The sequence below is a fragment of the Cyanistes caeruleus genome, chromosome 5 (genome assembly GCF_971803275.1).
Source record: "Cyanistes caeruleus chromosome 5, bCyaCae1.hap1.1, whole genome shotgun sequence".
Taxonomy (NCBI): Eukaryota; Metazoa; Chordata; class Aves; order Passeriformes; family Paridae; genus Cyanistes; species Cyanistes caeruleus.
The window spans coordinates 5622511-5640843 of record NC_141705.1 but is presented as its reverse complement, the minus strand read 5'-3'; the positions used below and the strand labels follow the sequence as shown (position 1 = coordinate 5640843).

General features: G+C 43.0%; 1 protein-coding gene and 2 long non-coding RNA genes across 3 annotated transcripts in view; 1 reads left to right on the top strand and 2 right to left on the bottom strand.

Annotated features, from left to right (window-relative positions):
- The window catches only part of EIF2AK3 (eukaryotic translation initiation factor 2 alpha kinase 3), a 42194-nt gene extending 29637 nt beyond the window's left edge, over window positions 1–12557 (bottom strand). The window contains exons 1-2 of the mRNA XM_086891573.1: window positions 12120–12557; window positions 5456–5585 (exon numbers count right to left, since the gene is read on the bottom strand). Of these exons, the coding sequence (XP_086747699.1) occupies window positions 5456–5585; window positions 12120–12382 (393 nt within the window). The 5' untranslated portion in view covers window positions 12383–12557. The remainder of the gene's footprint in view (window positions 1–5455; window positions 5586–12119) is intronic.
- Window positions 12558–12813: 256 nt separating this feature from the next.
- Window positions 12814–15197, top strand: LOC111928321 (uncharacterized). Its single transcript, XR_002864026.2, has 3 exons — window positions 12814–13113; window positions 13325–13443; window positions 13545–15197. It is a non-coding gene; the product is annotated as an uncharacterized LOC111928321 (long non-coding RNA).
- Window positions 14457–17712, bottom strand: LOC147652882 (uncharacterized). Its single transcript, XR_015287569.1, has 2 exons — window positions 17452–17712; window positions 14457–14806 (listed from the first exon to the last, which is right to left on the bottom strand). It is a non-coding gene; the product is annotated as an uncharacterized LOC147652882 (long non-coding RNA).
- Between the last annotated feature and the right edge of the window lie 621 nt (window positions 17713–18333).

Here is an 18333-nt window from a genome sequence, read left to right as displayed (position 1 = left end):
TCACATTTCCTTCCCCTGCAGTAGAATGGAGATGGCAGCAGATAACCTGCCACGGGATATCTTACTACACAGTTTTCTCAGTTTTCTACTGGTCATCTCTAACCTTCAACAACAGAACAACTGTTATCAATCCCCAAATCTTGTATTTCATTTAGCACAGTTTAATTTCATGTCTATTATAGAAAACCTGTACGACTGAGAACCAGCTGATGCGCCAGTCTTTCTCTACAGGAATGACACCTCCAACTATCTAAGCATCTGGTAGTTCTATACATCTCAGTAGTACACCAAAATAAAGGTCACTACAGGACACTTGAATACTCCTTCAGACAACCAAAAATACACCAGTTTACCTACAAGGAAACATACTTTCCCCAGTTTAGTCACCTCAATAATCAGACCACTGATTTACACTCTGCCTGCTTGAAACGAGTGGCGATTCGGTGCTTTACATCTGCTCAGAACATCTTACAGTCAGAAAGTAATTTCACAGCACGAATTGATTATTTTAAAAATTTTATTCTTTGTTGAGTAAAACTGTTCTTTAAAAACCTTTTGTACACACTCAAACACCTCAGAGAACCAACTTGCTATTCTCTGTCTATGAAAGTCTGACCCTCCTGCAAGCTGCCTGGATGGTGCACGGAGACTCTTCCAAGTACTAAGCAGGAAAGTTTATATCTGTTGCTGGTGTGTCCCATTCCAGATGTTTAAGACGCACCCAAGATTAAGAATTAAAATTATTAACAGTGAACTAGACAGAGGCATTCATTTTTAAGCAGAATTCAGGACAAAGACATTTTCTCAGAATGCCTGTTTAGTTTGAAAAGAATCTCCTTTTTGTTTGGCCAGTGAATGTTAGTAGAATCAGAACAATTTTAAGCAGGATTAATATAAATTCCTAATATTCATCACTGCCTTTAACAGCTGCTATAATAACCTTTTCAGTGAAAACACTCAAGTGTCTGACAGTCTTAAGTGTTCCCCACCCATATCCAAGACAAACACTATCAGCTTTCCCTTGGATGATATTTACAGATAGTGACTCAACCAAAAAATAACCATAATAGAAAGCCATAAACCAAACAAACACAAGTTTTATTCAAACTAATAAAATAATGCTGCAGCGGTGTCTAACTGGTGGGCGAGACTTTCCTAATTCTTTCAAAGACGCTGCTAAATTATTCACCCTCCCTGAACCTCTGGGTGGGCACATAATGGATATTCACAATTCAAGCCCCTCAAAGGGCATTTTGACCTCTTGCCTTGCCCTGATCCATTTCAATGTGGATTTTGCATTTTCTTCTATTCCAGAGTGTAAAAGGTCAAAGGATGGGAATTGCTGAGCTTCTTCCTGTGTTCCCAAAGCAACCCAAGACAGATTTGGGCTCTTCTCTGGCTTGTCTGAGCACAGTGATTGCCTTACCCAAACTGCAGCCAAGTGCAGGCAAGAAAGTACCTCAAAGTGAGTCCCAGGTGTCTGGACACTTCACAGCAGAATTCTGTATTTCTTCTGGGAAACCAAAGCAGTGAAAATTTGGAAGGATTTATAATGCAGATAAAGGGAAGGAAAAAGAAAGAAGATACACTCATATTGTATATTACATCCAATCAGTAGTGGAGTTTTTTGAGATTTTAAAATTCTTTTGCAACTCACTGCTCTAAGCAAAAATTGAACAATCTGCTCAAAGTCTCTCTGGGTTCGCTTCCCTGACAATGCACTAAGTTTTCATAAAACTTCTCCACCTCTCCACATTTCTCTGGATAAAAAAATACAATAGGCTATTTTATAAAAATATGCCACTTCTATCCCCCAAAAAGATGATACAGATGTCTAAGTTTGTAGAAAAGTTGATTTTATGTAGTTATTACAATATAAAGATATATTTATGTTTATATATATATATATATATATATACATACACATACATACACACAATGCAGTATAAAGGTCATGAGACTCTTTATTAGAATAAGGATGTTGACAGATTTGGTGACATGGCATAATCAAATTATTCAATTTTTCCAGGATACAGTGGTATGTTTACTCTGACTGCTATAAATGTCAGCCTTGTGAACTGAAACTGATTTTATCCCATGATCCTCAATGTCTCAAATAAGGAAATAAGATGCTTACTTAGGGATTAGTCTGTAACACTCCAAGGCTACCAGGTACTTTTATCGAGTCCATCCCGGTATAGCCTCTGCCCAGAGCACTGAAACAACTCTGACTGGTGCCTACTAAGTGATTCAGTGTAAAGCTTGCAGGTAAAAGAATGAATCATCCTCATCAGCAAATGATGTGCTATGAACCTTTCTCACTGTTTCTGAAGCAGTTCTCCACTTTCACTATAATTAAGCATCATTATTTAAACACGCTGCTTCTCCCAAAAGTATTATTTTCTAAGTATGGACAGTGTATTAATTACAAACCCAAATTTTAAAGAGCAAAGTGTTTTTATTAAAATTAAGCTCCCTTTTACAAAAGTTGTAATTCAATGACTTTCCTGTGAACTTCTTTAGGCAATCTTTATGTGCAGGTAACAAAAACTTGGAGTTGTAACCAGACTTTCATAGAGAAAAGTTTTCCATTTTAAAACAATGGATAGAGAAACAGAGTTTTTTAATTCTGATGCACAAGCCTGAACTGCAGAGTCAACTTTTCAGCATTGGCACCCCGACTATGATTTGTTTATGTTGGAGCTTAGAGCCAAGGAAAGAATTTCAGCATTTTAGTTACCCAGACACACAATTAATACTTCAGCAGCCTTTCCCTTCTAATTGATCTGTTCACATGACAAATGATGAACATCTCACTTGTCAGTGTCTTAAGCAGTAGTTTCAAGATCTGAAGCGTTTGACAGAGCTGCTGGAACATTTGAAATTTCACTGCCTCACTTTCCTAATTAACACACGAGCTCCAGACAGCCAGGTTGACATTTTACAGTTAGGCAAAGGAAGTTAACTACAGTTCTGTTAAACACTGAAAGTTTGAAGATCTAATGTCTATTCTTAAAAGGCACTTGGAAATTAAATTCATGCTTTTGCACCAGGACTTGGAACTACAGTTCATTATACTCACACTTGAGATAGTTAAAAAAACCCTCATCAAAACAATTAAGAGCCAGCAGCACACTTTCCTTGCTCTGAAAGAACACAAATCTTTTTCACTGCAAGTTTAACACAGAGTTTCTCATCTGCTATTCCTTGAAAGAAGATGTAATTTAACAGCTTACATAATGTTACTGCTTTATGATAAAGATGTGGTTGCTAGCACAGAAACCTTTGTTACTTCAAAAATGCTGGAAGAGGAAGGAAAAGCCTCAAGACTCAGTTTGAGAGAATAAAACTCAACAGGTCACATGCCCACATCAGTATTTTGACCCAAACCAAAATTTTCCCAGCAATTTTAATGAAGTGAATTACTTAATTATCTAGATTCACTGCATGAAGATTTTCAGCTGATTACTGACAGCAGATTAAACATTAAATATTTAAAAGCAGTTTATTCAGAGTGTTCATCACTTTTCATCATGTTTCTTGTTAAATTCTGTCTTAACAGCATTTGTTTACATGACAGTAGAAGTCTAAAAAGGCCCATATTCATAATGCTTAAGATCTTCTAAATGACCAAAATGACCTTTTCCTTCCAAAATTAGTTATCTCATAGGTCCTGCATCTTAACTGACAAAATCCCTCAGTGTCTTTGGCTACAGCTGTAGAAATGAAACAATTTGAAAGCTCATCTGAAAGTCCAACTTCCTCTATCCATAACAAACACTCTTTAAAAATGTATTTTTATGACTGCCACAACCTACTGACTTGTAATCACAGAAGATAATTAAATATCACATGGACAAACCACAGTTTTTGCTGTCTATACCCCAACTTTTCATTTCTACAGTCATACCACATTGGAAAAATACCAAAAACTCTGGACAGACAGTTGAGTGACAAAATCTATATTTGCAAAAGCACTTCTAATGTTGAAAATACTTGCACTCCCAAAATCTCTAAAAACCTGGGCTTGTGACTTGTACTGAAAAATAAAGTTTATATTTGCACAGATTTCAAATGTGTGTCTTTCATAATCACTGGTTCCATTTTCATGTGGTCATCAGAAACTATTTGCAGCAACAGGTAACAGACCAGTATTTTATGTATCTACTACTGAGAATATTTGTGAAGGATCACACAATCAACTGAAACCTCACAGCTCTTCACAGTTCTCTCTTCTGTATTCTTTTCAATTCTGCTCTTAGATATTTTAGAAGGAAAGTTCTTCTTTCCTACAGTGTTTTTTCTAAACTACAACAGTACACCTGAACAAATCTCACAAAGATGCATGCATAACTAAAATTCTCTCTCAGAAACAGAGGAACATGAGTAAACATTCACATTACTTCTGCAACCTGAGATACTCATTAGCAGCTCTCACACTACCACAGCAACAGACCACATCTTTCCTTTGACTTCTTTGCACCAAAACAGAGGTCGTGTCCACAGACAGCAACAAAGAACCAAAAGCAAGGAAGTCATGCAGTCTGAATAATCCTGAACTCAACTTTCATTCTCTAATGTTCATTGTGCAAAAGCATGATACAGGATTGGTCACCAAATCCAACCATCCCTGACAGGGAAGGACTGTGTACTTCTGTGGTGTGTTATCATCACAAATCACCTCTTTGCCAGTGTTTTTATTCCTCCCAATTCTAGGAGAGAATGAATCAGAGATCTCCCCAGTGCAGGAAAAGAAAAAAGGAAAAAAGAAAAAAAACCTTCCTTCTAATTTTTAGCCTAGTTTATTGAAATTAATGGTGGCCAATAGCAACAAACAAGAAACTGTAGATTTTCTTCTTAGAGTTCATCAGCAAGAAGTGATGCAACCCTTTACCACTCAGTACTTCAGGGTGACCTTCAGCACTCTGTTTAATTGCTAACACATTCTATTTCACAGGCAGGCTGCTTATCTAGTATAAAACACCCAAAACAACCCTTTGTTCATTTATTAAGTCACAAGGACTTTTGCTTTTCTTGAGGGAAAAAAAAAAAGCCAGTACTTGCCAAGACATAGTCTAGTAATACAAAGCAGATGATCCTTTCATTTGCTTGAAATTACAAGTAACTTGTTTTCAATCAGCAATTACATACAATTCCCCAACTCAGTTACATCATCTAGTTTGATAGTTATCAAATACATCAATCCCAAGGCTGAAATGCTGACACACTCCAGTTTGAAATGGCAACATGATGTAAGCACTCAAAAAACCCCCAAAAAAACCACAACCAAAAAACAGAAAACCAACAACAAAAAAGTTTGAGAATAGTACTGACAAAGTTTCATAGCTGTTTGCTTCATTATTTAACATCTACCAAACAAGGAGGAAGCTGCATTCCTTTTATTACAGACAACTTAATTTTTAAAGGTTTAGTCAGGAAATAAATTAAGGCTTACCTCTGGTTTACTGAGGCTGGATGACAAAAGAGAACCTGATCCCACATCCAGATCCCACTGTTTTCTCCCACTGTTTTCTGGATCCAGTGCAGCAATTCGTCCATCCAAAGTGCTGATAATTACTAGAGATCTGCAAGTTGGAAACATGCACAGTCAGAACTACAGCAGGATGGACTTCACCTATTAGCTGCCTTTTATGCTCAGTAAAATCCAACTCCAACCCTTAGTCTATACCAATTCTTACCCAACTCTGTATTCTGCAGAAAAGCAATTCAACTGGGTAGCTCTACCCAGACCAACAACAGAGTTGAAGTCTCTGGCTGGATGTCATAAACAAATTTCTATGCTGTAAGACATTTTCAGAGTTCAGATTCAGGAGAAGGCAGTTGACTTTTTGCTCTTGCAGATGTTACCACTACAATACTGAATGAGATCATCTTTTTGGAGACAGTTATACAAACAGTATGGATCCCACTTCTTCTAGACCCTTCCAAACTGATCTTTAATAACATCTTTCAAAACAACCTAAACCCAAAACTATTAACCCAGCCAATCAGGATGTAAGAAATATTAAGTTGCAACTAAGTTTTCAATGATTTTGGATGAAACATCAAACTTCCGGGATATTTCCTAAGTCTGAATAAAACAAGTCCCTCTAAAGGCACACACAGGGCACTACAAACAACCTCCAATGCCTGCAGACCACAAAGCAATGAAACTGGGTTTTGCAGCTTAGGCTTTAAGTACCCTGATGTCTGGGGATACAGGGCCATGGCAGGCTGGCTGCCCATTTCTACAGTGCCTGAAGCTCCTCAATTTCAGTAAATTTTATTTCTTACAGCGCTGTACAATTAGAATAAGCATTTCTGGTTGTGCTAGAGCTCCAGCATTAAAATAAACAAACAAACTAAACAACACATCAGAGACAAAGCACTGACAAGGCATTTCTAAAGGGCCTTTTTTTTCCTTGAAGATTGTTTCTCTCTGACCTGAAAAAGCTGGGATTGTGTTGTCAGTTTGGCTTGCAGCAGCTCACCAATCTTCAAAGGCAGAGGGAGTAGAACTTGATCACTTTACAGGCTGCTTGCACTGAGGGGGGCTGGATCTAGTGACCCAGAAGGACCTTTATAGTGACTGGTTTCAATGAGAATAAGGAACTGTGCAAATAAACTGATGGGGAGATTAACCAGTTTCAGATGAGGGTGAAAGGGCAGGGGGCTGGTAGTGAGCACACAGAAATGTCTATTAATCTTTACTTTAAACAATAAGGGACAGTAAATTATTGCACAGAACTCTGGCCAAATATATTTACTTGTCCAAAGTTAATGGTGTAATAACATGGAATTTAGGGAGGAAATGATGGGGTTATTAGTTTGCTTTAAGGAGGGAAAAACTGATACCATGATCTAAAAACATGTTCAGGGATAGTGGCTCATTACATCACCTCAAACATTTTACATGTTAAATTAACCCACACAATTTATAGGATTTTATAATGCTTATAGCACTACACTACTAATAAATAGAAAAATAAAAGTATCTTGAATGTGTTCCAAAAATGCCATAGCATTCGGAAGCTCCTTCTTCTGAAGGTGGCCAAACATCACATTCCTCCAAAAGCTGAGTTTAAGAAACTGTTAGAAAAATACCAATTGTACAAATATTTGCACAGTAGAAGATGTAACTTTTTATAAGCTGATTACAAACAGTGTTTCCAACTGTAAAGCAACAAAGACTGGGTTAATAATAAACCAGATTGCAGGAGATTGACTATTTTCAAGTACTGTAAACAAGTGCTCACACGCTGAAGGCCTTGGACACATATTTAACACAATCTGTTTGCTTTATGGTAAAGCAATTTATCTGAAACCTTGTAGCATTGCATAAAAAAATATTATTCCAAGTGGGTCTACTTAAATTTTATGTTGATCCTCCTGACAACTAGGTTATTAAAAGAGGTAGAAATGCAGCTAGAATGAAGGGAATTTTGGCAGCCATACTGCAGAGAAGACAAATCCTAAAATTACGCTGTGAAATGTTTCCTTCCCATGTATTCCTATTGTTTTCCTTTATCCAATTCTTCCTGTTTGACTTCTCCCTCAAGTAACAAATCTTTCATGCCTTTTTATCTTACATTTCTGTATTATCTTTCCCTACCAGATGCAAACCTCAACCTTCCCTAGGAGTTACCTCACTATACAAGCCTCTCCACCACCACTCAGGACGGCGGTTTTGGAACCTGTACCTGCACCCTGACCTCCAGCCACCCAGATCATGCTATAACCACACCTCAGTTTTAAGTTTAGCTGATTTGGAAAGAGGAGGGGAGTGTGGGGAACCTTTGTGCCAGCAGCACACACTTGGAGGAACTGGTTTAACCAACCACTTCTGTACACTGTAAAAATCCTCACTTTTCTTGGGTGCAGTGGCACTCAGGGTTTGTCCCCTTGGTTTGTCCCCAGCTGTAGAATGGACTTTGTTTCACCTACTGAGCAAACACTTCCATGAGACAGAAGGACAGTCAGCCCAGCTGTATCTACATCTTAGGTGTGGCTACCATTAGAACTGGAACCAGGTGTAGGAAAAACATCCATTTCTCTCTGGTTTTTAAATAAATGATTCGTTTTCAACTAAATATACACATTTCTGGTTTCAACTTCATCTTGCTCTTCAGCAATATCACACACCATGAAAAAAAGAGCGAAAACTCCTTACTCTTCTGATAAAATCCTTCATTCCTTACTCTGTCTATGAGTTAAAATCTTAATACCTGTTCTCCTCTTCTCTCATGGACTCCAGTAAGTTAAAACCCCGTCACTGGAACTCTAATTGGTGTAAGATCTGAAATTTGTGCCCAAGACTCTCTCTAGTGTTACATTTTCTCACTGTCAGGTTTTCCCTTGCCTTCCTCTGTGAGACTCCAGTGCTTGCAGCTTTGTGTACTGGGAGCGTGAAGTGGTGACAAGAGATCTTTCTGTTGCTCAGGTAGTCTAACCGAGCACTAAATTAACACATTATGGTAAAAACAATTTAGGCAATTACTTCAAGAAAATATTTCAGAGCTTAAAAACAAATAGGCAGGCGACTTGCTTTTTGTCACCCCACAATGCCACTGTGGGTTTACTGCAGTGTATTATGCCAATTCCTAGAAACATGAGCAGAATACAGCCAACAGTTCCAGAATAAAGAGAGACCTTTCAGCCACCTGTTTGCCAGCCTTTGTTGGCTCAAGATGTCAAGGCTGCAATTCCTGTAATTCCACTACATAAAACTGAAAAAACAGTATTTTTGATGAGTCTTTGGGCCAACTGATTGACAAACTGAAAGTAACATGAATTCCTGACTCAGTTTCTATTTTGGTTAGGCCTGACAAACTCTTTTACTCTCTGAAAAACACCTTATTGCTGGCTTTATCAACATCACTTTCTGACTGGAGTAAGGCTGAAGGACCAAAGAAGCCAGCTTCCAGGAACACACAGGTTTTCTGAGAACACTACCAAACCAGATTCCCTTCTGAGAAGGAAAACACATAACATTACCCAGCTTAAGGTCAAAAGTCACAACTACAACACCAAAGAAGCGAGGAGGATAGCGACAAACAGCATCAAGGCTGTGTCAATACTTGTTGACAGTAAATCGCAGACTATACATGGGAGTGAATCACATCCCAGGGATACAAAAGAAGCAAGAAAAAAATCCCAGTGACCAATATGACAAAATCATAATTCAATAATCTCCACAAGCCTGGACCAGGGGAAAAAAGATACAAAAAGTAACTCAAAATAAGGCAGACACTTAAATCCCAGGATCCATCACCTGAAAAATGAAGACCTGCACTTCTCCTTGCCTTGAGCTGCTGGTCCAGAATATATTGTGAACCAAGGGATGGAGGAGACAAAAATCCCTTCTGGGCCCTTACAGATGGCCAACAGCAGGACTAAAGAAGGCCAGTTCATGGAGCATAGAGAGATATCAGTAATTGGAGCAGCTGGCAGAGAACAAGCTAATGTTGTATAGATAGATTTTATTTGCACTTAGACACTGTGAAAGCACATCTGGACACACTTTCATGACCCCAACCATCTACAAACAGCCTCTAAGGCTGAATGAAAATGTTTTCTTACCTGTTCCTATCCTCTTTTGCTCACAGACAGGAACTTCTCATTCAAGGGCAGTGATAATACTCGCCCTTGAAATTATGCAAAATACCTGCTGCAAACTTCCACATACATTGACAAAAGGCTGGTACAGGGCCTTAAAACCTTTGTTAGTATCCCATAATGGACACAACACACTTTCTGAGATGAAGAGGCCTGAGCACAGCACTATTCTACCTTACAGAAGTGAAGGTATAATTTACCAACAAACAAAAGGGATAAGATAGCAAAGGAAGCTGTAAACAGGACACAGGAGGAACATTTCTTTAGTTCACCTACACCCTTTCACTGCACCAAACTTTGCATTTATTCAAGTAAGTTGTTTTTGTTAGAAAAACAAAGCAGAACTTATTGTCATCTTTTCAGTTTAAAAGAATCATAAAACCCTCAACAATCCACTGGGACACTGCAAATATGGCTGTTTGTTAAACTTGAACACTAAGCAGCTATTCCAACAGCAAACCCTGCATGTTTGCATGTAAAGAGCACAGTAAATCACTAACCCTCCTATTTTCTTCTAGAAATACAAACAAAAAAATCTTCAAACTAAGATGATTATTTTAATTGGCCTAGAGCAAAGACATTTGGGGTTTTGGTTTTGTTCTTTTTTTTCCAGATTATATTAACCTCTGTATTGCCTGGGTATTGCTGAAGAACAATTAGATGAGATGAGTGGAGATCTCAGAAACATAGATTAAAAAATAAAGAAATGCAGGCAAACACTATGGCCAGGCAGCCATTCTATTTTTATTTGATGACAGCAAATCTGTTCCTACATACTAATCAATTACAGAGCAGCTACATATAATCTCAGGCTTAATTTACTACATTGAACATCTTTAGTGTATTCTACATAGCTCTAGAAGGCAAACAGAAAATGTATTTTTAAAAATTTTCCAGGCTAAATAAACGAGGGTCCTATCAAAAACGGAATACAGCAGAATTGCAATAAACCTGATGGTATTTTGATCACCCGATACACAAAAGAATGATCCTGTTGCTAACTGGTGAGATTGTCCTCCAAGAAAATAGGGTGCCAAGTTATCAGCCAGTTTCTTATTTTTAAGTAAATGCTTGGGCATACTAAGAACAAGCTTTGGGCTAATCACTTTCATGTTTTCAAATACAGCAGACACTTAGTCATGCCGTTCTTCCTTTAAACTCTGGCTGTGGCTTATCACCTCATCGTTCTCAGCCAATTCAGGAAGAGACTGGAATCAGCTCAGTAACATTTCTGCACTTGAGTCATTCATCTAAGTCTTCCTTTTGCCGGAGCTTCTTACCACACGCAGTTATTAAGTATTTTATTTCCCCTTGTTATATTCTGAAACTTGTTCATCAATTTGCCTTGCATGTTTGGCTTCCCCTCAGGCACACCCTAGTGTCTGTGCTGAACACACAATTAAATACGCGGGGAAACTGCATTTTCTTTAAAACAAAACAATGACAGAAAGGGACAGCGCGCTCTGAGCAACTGTGAGCTGCGGGTATTGGGAAGAGTTTAGACTACAGATGCTTTAGGGTCTCCTTCCCGCAGGCACAGAACTGCCACCTGGGACCAAGGCAAGGAAGGGATCGAGACGTGGTATCACCACGGTAAGCAGATGGGCCAGATGTCACATAGCGTGACATCCGGCAGCTTGTTTGTCTGAGAACTAAGACACCCTTTCTCCCTGCTAACAACCACGTGAAGAACAAGCAGCTCAGCGCTGGTGAGGTCCCGAAGTTCCTTTTCCTCATTGTCACCGCCTCCCCCTCGGTCCAGCCTGTCCATCCCTGTAGCGCTACTCCAGCCCCATCACGGGACTCATCTCTTCCACTCCTCCCCGCACCTCTCCTCCGGCCCTGGGACACTTCCCTGCGTGTCCCACAGTCCAGCCCCACGCACCGGCCTGTGACACCCTTATTTCACCGCTTTCCCAAACATCATTCCCTACGATAACCCTACAGCACAACTCTCCCTCCTCCCCTCTTTCCAGTCCAACACTCCCGGCCCCATCCTAGCGCTATTCCCATGCAAGCCCACTCCTGCACAGTCCCTTCCCCACACTCGACCTCCAGGACGCTGCAGCCCTTTTCCCACGCGATGTCCCCTCCCTAACACCCCCAGCTGCTGGTTCCCAGCCTGGACACAGTCGTGTCCCCCGCAACACCCCCAGACAGGGCATCCTTCTCCCCTGAGGCACTGACCCCCGCCCAGCACCCTCACATCGGACCCGAGTCCTCTCCCTAGCACCTCCACGCTGAGATCACAATCCCAGACACTGACCCCCATCCCAATCACTGATACCCCCACTAAGCAGACGGAGACGGTCTTTCCTGACACTCCTCAGCCTCCCCAGGCACTGAACCCGCCTCAGCCGCCCCACACCGACCCCCACCCAGTCACTGACCTCCCTCAGGAACCCCGACAGCCATCCCAGTCACCGACCCTCACCCCAGACTCCGATCCCGTACTCTCACCCAGGCACTGATCCCCACCCCAGTCACCGCCTTCCCTCGCTCACCTGCTGCCGGTCCGGGCCTCTCCGCTGCCCTCAGCCTCCTGCTCTCCGGGCGCCGCGGGGGCCACACCGCCCTCATCGTCCTCCACTGTCACATCCGCGGAACCAGCGGGCAGAGCGGCCGGAGCGGCGGCCGCCCCCAGCCCGAACGCGGCCTCCACAGCCGCGGCATCGCTCGGCGGCGGCTCCGGGCCGCTCGCCGCCACCCCCAGCAGCACCAGCAACGCGAAGGCGGCCAGAGCGCTGCGGCCCCGCGGCCCCCGCATGGAGGGGCCCGGCTCGCCCGCAGCCGCCACCCGTTAGGACATGAACGCCGCTGTCGCCGTCGCCGCTGTCGCCGCCACAGAATGGGCGCCCGCCGCGCGCGCAGCCCTGCCCGCCACGCCACGCCCGCCCGCCACGTACCGGCACCCCGCGCGCACCCGCCCCTGCGAGGCGGACACGCACCCTATTGGTCCGCTGCCACGCCGCTCAGCCCGCCGCTTCCTTCTGATTGGCGTTCCCGGCAGCGGGGGGCGGGGAGGAGCTGGGTGTTTGTCAACAGAGCCCGCTGGGCCAATCGGAGCCACGCCGCTCTCTCCCCCTCCTCTACCGCAGCACCGACCAATCGCCGAGCGCATGATTCACCGGGCCGCTCTCCGATTGGCTGCCGGCTGGCGCGCGGGCGGTGCGGCCCCGCCCCTTCCTCGGCCGGGCTGGAGACGTGGCTGTTCCTCGGAGCCGGCAGGGCGGGGCCAGCGGCGCGCACCACCCGGGGCGGGGGGAGGTGGGGCGCAGAAAGTGCCTCCCCCCAACCCGGAGCGGAATGGAGTCGTCGGGCGGGAACCGGGCCGTGAGGGAGTGACCGGCCGGAGGCATCAAGGGAAGAGAGGATATGGCACTGAGTGCCGTGGGGATGTTCGGACTGAGGTGGGACTTGGTCAGCTCAGAGGTCTTGTCCAGACGAATTGATCCTGTCATTCGGTGGTGCCCCCCCGGGCTGTTCTGGGTGGTTCAGGTAACCCTATCCCTGATACGGAAATTGGGGCCGTGCTGACCCCAAGTGACCTCACCCCAGGTGACCCCACCTTTCTGTGGGCTTTCTGTGCCCACCCACCCAGCACACACAGGCCCACGACAGGCTGCCCCAGCACTTTGGCCAGGTGTCATAGCAGCCCGAGAAAGCCCCTATGGTACCTTAAACTCGTGTTCCTTCCATGTGTTCACAGATCTGTCCTGGGAAACTGTGAATGCCTCATCCTTGGAAGTGTTCCAGGCCAGGCTAGATGGTGCTCTGAGGAACCTGGTCTAGTGAAAGGTGTCCCTGTCTGTGGCGGGGTGGAACGAGGTGATCTTTAAGGTCCCTTCCAACCCAAGTCATTCTGTGAGTCTCTGTTTATGGTATATTTATCGAACACACACCTGATAAAGTGTGTGCACCTTTTCCAGGTTAAGTGACGGTGGCCCATCCACCGTGGTCGCAAATCGGTAGATTCGCACCAAAAGGATAAGGATCTTACAAGGACGCGATAGAACATGCCTTGCAGCGTGGGACGGCAAGAGACCCAGGCCCAATCTCAAGCCCGGAACAACTGCACACAACCAGTGACGTGGCCCTGTACAGCACAAATGCATCCTTCGCCTGTCATACGATCCCCCAGAGGCCCGGTTTTGCCCAGGACACCACTGCTCCACACCCCTGGACTGGCACCAGCGCGGGAGCTTGACATGTGGCAGTCCTGGGATCACCGGTTAACTCCCATCCTACCAACTTTAATTGGATTAAGCGGATGGGTACATGGATGCCCTGCTGCACAGTTGTCTGTAAAGCAAGAGCCGCTGGGATCAACTCCTTGCCCACAAACTGGCCCTGGCGTGATACAGCATCCCTGGTGGAACCACCCTAACCAACCCAGCGTCACCACCACCGTTGGGAGGAAGGGTTTGGGGTCGATGGTATGACCAACGACTCTGACTGTGAAGATGTAATATAAATGATATCTATGCTATATAATTGCCCCATGCAGGGTTTGTTCCCCCTCAGATTTTTCCAGACCCAGATTACCATATTTTGAAGAACAATCCTTGCCATCCTGATGGCACTACCTGACTGATGAGGATGTCATCTGCAAATTGGATTAGGGCTGATTTTGTATTTATTTCCAAATGACTAAGGAAAATATTGATTACATATGCATGTAGTACAGCACATATGATCCTGGAGGGTCCTATTAAAAATAGCCTTTTTCAATAGTGATTTATAACCACTCAAAAAAAATAATCTCTCTAACCAGTGTTTAATGTATTCTTCACTGATGCTTTATTACCCTGTTTAATTAAAATAATGTGTAGTTCTAAGTAAAAATGCTTCTAAAAGTTTATTACAAGGGAGGAAATTGAATTATTTGTTGTCTTTTAGAAGCATGAAATGAGATTTCTATTGGATCTCTGACTGGCATTACTAATTCTTTAATGAGTGACATAACAACGTTTTTTGGTATCTATCCAGAACATTATCCATAGATCTGATGTTACTAAATCTACATTTACTCCATATCATGCAGCCTCCTTTCCCGAAGACAGGTACAAACCTGACACTTTTTTAGCCTCCTAAAATTGCTCTAGTCTATCAAGGTTCACTAAAGAGGAATGTCAACACACAAGGGGTCTCTGCAGTCAGCTGTTTCCAACCTCCTGGGCCACAGTTATCCCTGGAAGACAATAGCTCCACTGGTCACTAATGCACTGAAATTAATCACATCACTGTCAAGTGACCCCCCCCCACATGTATCTTCCTGCTTCTTTACAAACATAGATCATAAATGTTCAATGAACACTTCTCCATTGTTATTGACATTTTAATCATGTCCATCTAGTAATGGGCCTGTACCATTCATTTCTAGGGTTTTCTGGGACTTAGCCTTGCCAGCTATGGATTTCCTTTGATGTGCTTCACTTGCAATAACTACTCTGCTTCTCACAGCTTCTCATTTATACCAACACTTTTTTATTTCCTGCTTTCTCCATTTTGGCTATTTCTTTTTTAATTTTACTCACACTCTCCAGTCCATTAATAAAACAAAAAGTTTTCTTCTCTCTTGATTTTGATCGTCCAATGAATTCTTTAAAAAGAGCTCATAATTGCCATTTTTAGACTTCTACCTAAATTCTTCTTCCTGCTTGCACTCTTATTTTCTGATGATTTGGAAATACAGCTCTTTTAGAGCACAAGGTGTATACAAATTCAGGTCACAAACAGTGCTCCCCAGCCAACCACTGAATTGCAATCCAGGAATCTCTGTTTGGGTTTTTTTACTTCCTTCATTATAATAAAGTCCAAAAGAATTTACCTTGTGCCACATGCCAAATGGCGCATGTCATTTTTAGTAACTTAAATGACATTTTATTACTGTACCCATATGGTCTTGTGCTACTATTTTCTTTATTTAGATAACTCCTCTCTTGAGTGTCTACCCATTCATATGTTTATAAAGGGTAATCAAATTCCTTGTTTCTCAAGGCAAACCAAGCCAAAGGCTTTTATTCTTCCCATACACATTTGGCTCTCTGCTCTAACTTGCCCTCCCCTGCACCTGTCTCCATTTAAGTTAATTCTTCCTGCGTGGTGATGTTTTTAACAGTCACGTTGAGGGGTAAATTTAGTTAAATTTTAAACTCTGTTATATTTCTAGACAATGAAGAAGAACTTAATTCCTTGCCATGCTTTTTACAGTAACTTATCCCTTGTCCCACCAGTTATTTGAGGGACTCAGAGACATAACCACAGACCCCAGAAACTTCCAGAATATCGGGATATATCAGGACTAGACTTGCACTTCAACCTTTGTGCTGGGTCATGAAGGTTTATTACACTTAAGGCAAAACATCAATCACCCCGTGCAGGTGTCCCTCTCACACCCATGGGCATGACCTCATTTTCTCGTGTTCCCTCCCACCCCCCGCCCAGATCAGCAGCCTTCCAATTGCAGCCTTTTCTTTTGGGGAGGATCTGGCAGTTTTCACCAGAGTACACGTTTTCTTCTAGACTCCTCCTAGATTCCGTGGCACCGAGGAATAATGAATAATAATCAGAGTGCGAAAGCTCTTGTTTTTCTTGTTTTGGAAACATTTCTCCAAGGGATGGACAACGTTATTCTCGAATCTTTATGACAAACATGGCAGTACAGCCCTATAATTTTCTCTCTGTATTAAAAATTTGCGCCAACAAAACCAAACTTCCTGCTTTTTGCAAAGCATGACTCACATCCTCCATTCTGTTTTGACTGACTGACATAAGAGATCTATTTCAGTCATATGACAATAACTTTGAATCTGACTAGCCACTTATGTGGAAATCAAAGCCTGTTCTTGCAGGATGGATGGATGTTAACACGAATGGTGTTTTACATAACTCCACTGAAGATCTGCCTGCTTTTCCCGAATTACTTGCTCATGGAAGAGCGAGGCGCGGCAGTGAAAGCCCAGCGTGCCACCTCGTGGCTGCCCTGTGCCCTGGGCCGTTCCTAGTGCCTCCTTTTTCCAGGAGAATCCAGACCTTCCAAAACCTGCATATGTTGTAATTAGCATACCCACACCCCTGCTGATGCCTTCTCACAAGCAGAATAAAACCAAGTAATTCTTCACCCGACAGATCAAACCAGAGACAAGCAGGGAGGCAGGTGTTATTCAGAGGAAATGTCAGCAACTGGAGTTTGCAGGATGAAAAATTAGGTCACAGGAATGTAAATTGCAGGGATGTAACAGGCTTGGAGTGCTGCTACCAACCAGAAAGAGAGCTTGTCTTGGAAATTCTCAGTCTTGCACTTGGTTTCACCAGTGTGTTGGTGAAGTTTTACTTTCATGGGTCTTGGATTTTAGCTGTTCCATGTCTAATCACTGAGAGAGGAGTACAGTTAATTGGATCAACAAATTTGCCTCCCAGAGGGGCTGTGCTTTCCCCAGGATTTCATTCAGGTTAGAATGCACTTTTCCAGCTGCTTTAGGACGGGTTAAGCCTGCCATGGAAGATGGGTCCAGAACCATCCCTCTATCAACTGACAGACTTTGCTGCCTTACTCAGGAAAGGTCAGGGAAAACTGACCTTGATTTTTGTGGTTGCTTTACCTTTCAGAAAGAACAGCTCGCTGCCAACATATGAAAGTAGCAGGAAAACCTGACAAGCAATAAGATGGGAATGCTTTTTTTTTTTTTTTCTCTGTCTTAGACCAGGGCAGCTGAAGTCAGTTACAAAACTCCCTTTCAGAAAGATATATTAAGTTTGGCTGATCCAGTTCAAACTCAGGTAGTTCAACCTCAGCTGAACTACCAGTTCAAACTCCAGTTCAACTTCACTCACCTGGCAAGAAGAAATTGCCTTTTCTTTCCTGTGTGGCAAGGTGAATCAGTACAGGGTCATGGGAATGCCAGCACCAGCACAAACTCTGTACCCAGGCTGTGTGTGGATGGTGGCTGAAGGGAGTGAAGCAGGCTCTTCCCTTTTTGTCAACAGCAAGCTGTTATCTCAGTACCATGTAATTTTCCTACCATGTAATTTCAGCCTCAGATGCAGAATTCTGCACCCGGAGTCACGCAGCCACCATGACGGCCTGAAAGGGCTGAGCTGCTCCGTTCCTCAGCGTGGTTTCTGTTGGGGTTGACACCTCACAGTTGCCACTGTTTGACAGGCAGAATGGCTGCTCAGAGCAGGTTCAAACACCTCCTCAGAATGAAGCACAGAGGGCTCCTGGAGAAGCTTTGACATGGGACAAAACCACGCTTGCACAAAAGGACTTTGAGCTGTTTGCAAGCAGAGCTGGTTGTTGCTGAAGTTCACAGAACATCCATTACTAAGTTGTCCAATACCAATTTTTTTTGCACAGGCAAGACTCAGCACAGCATAAATGAAAGATTTTCTGCTTTCACTGGAGCTGTAACTCACCAACAGATTGAGATAAACTGCTAACAGAAAGGTCATTATCTAGAAGTAGAAATGTTTGTGTTTCACCAGGCACTGCAAGATGTGTTTCAAGCCAAAGCTATCAGCTGTTGCTGTGAAGGGACAACAGGTTTATCACTCCACACTTCTGCACTAACACTCCCACAACAGTGGAATTTGAGAGTAGCCCAGAATGGGCTTCCCGAGTCAGCATAAAACCCTAGTGACTGTTCTTCATTTCAGTCAAATACTTAGGATACTGAACAGAATAATCATAGAATCACAGAGTGGCCTGGGTTGGAA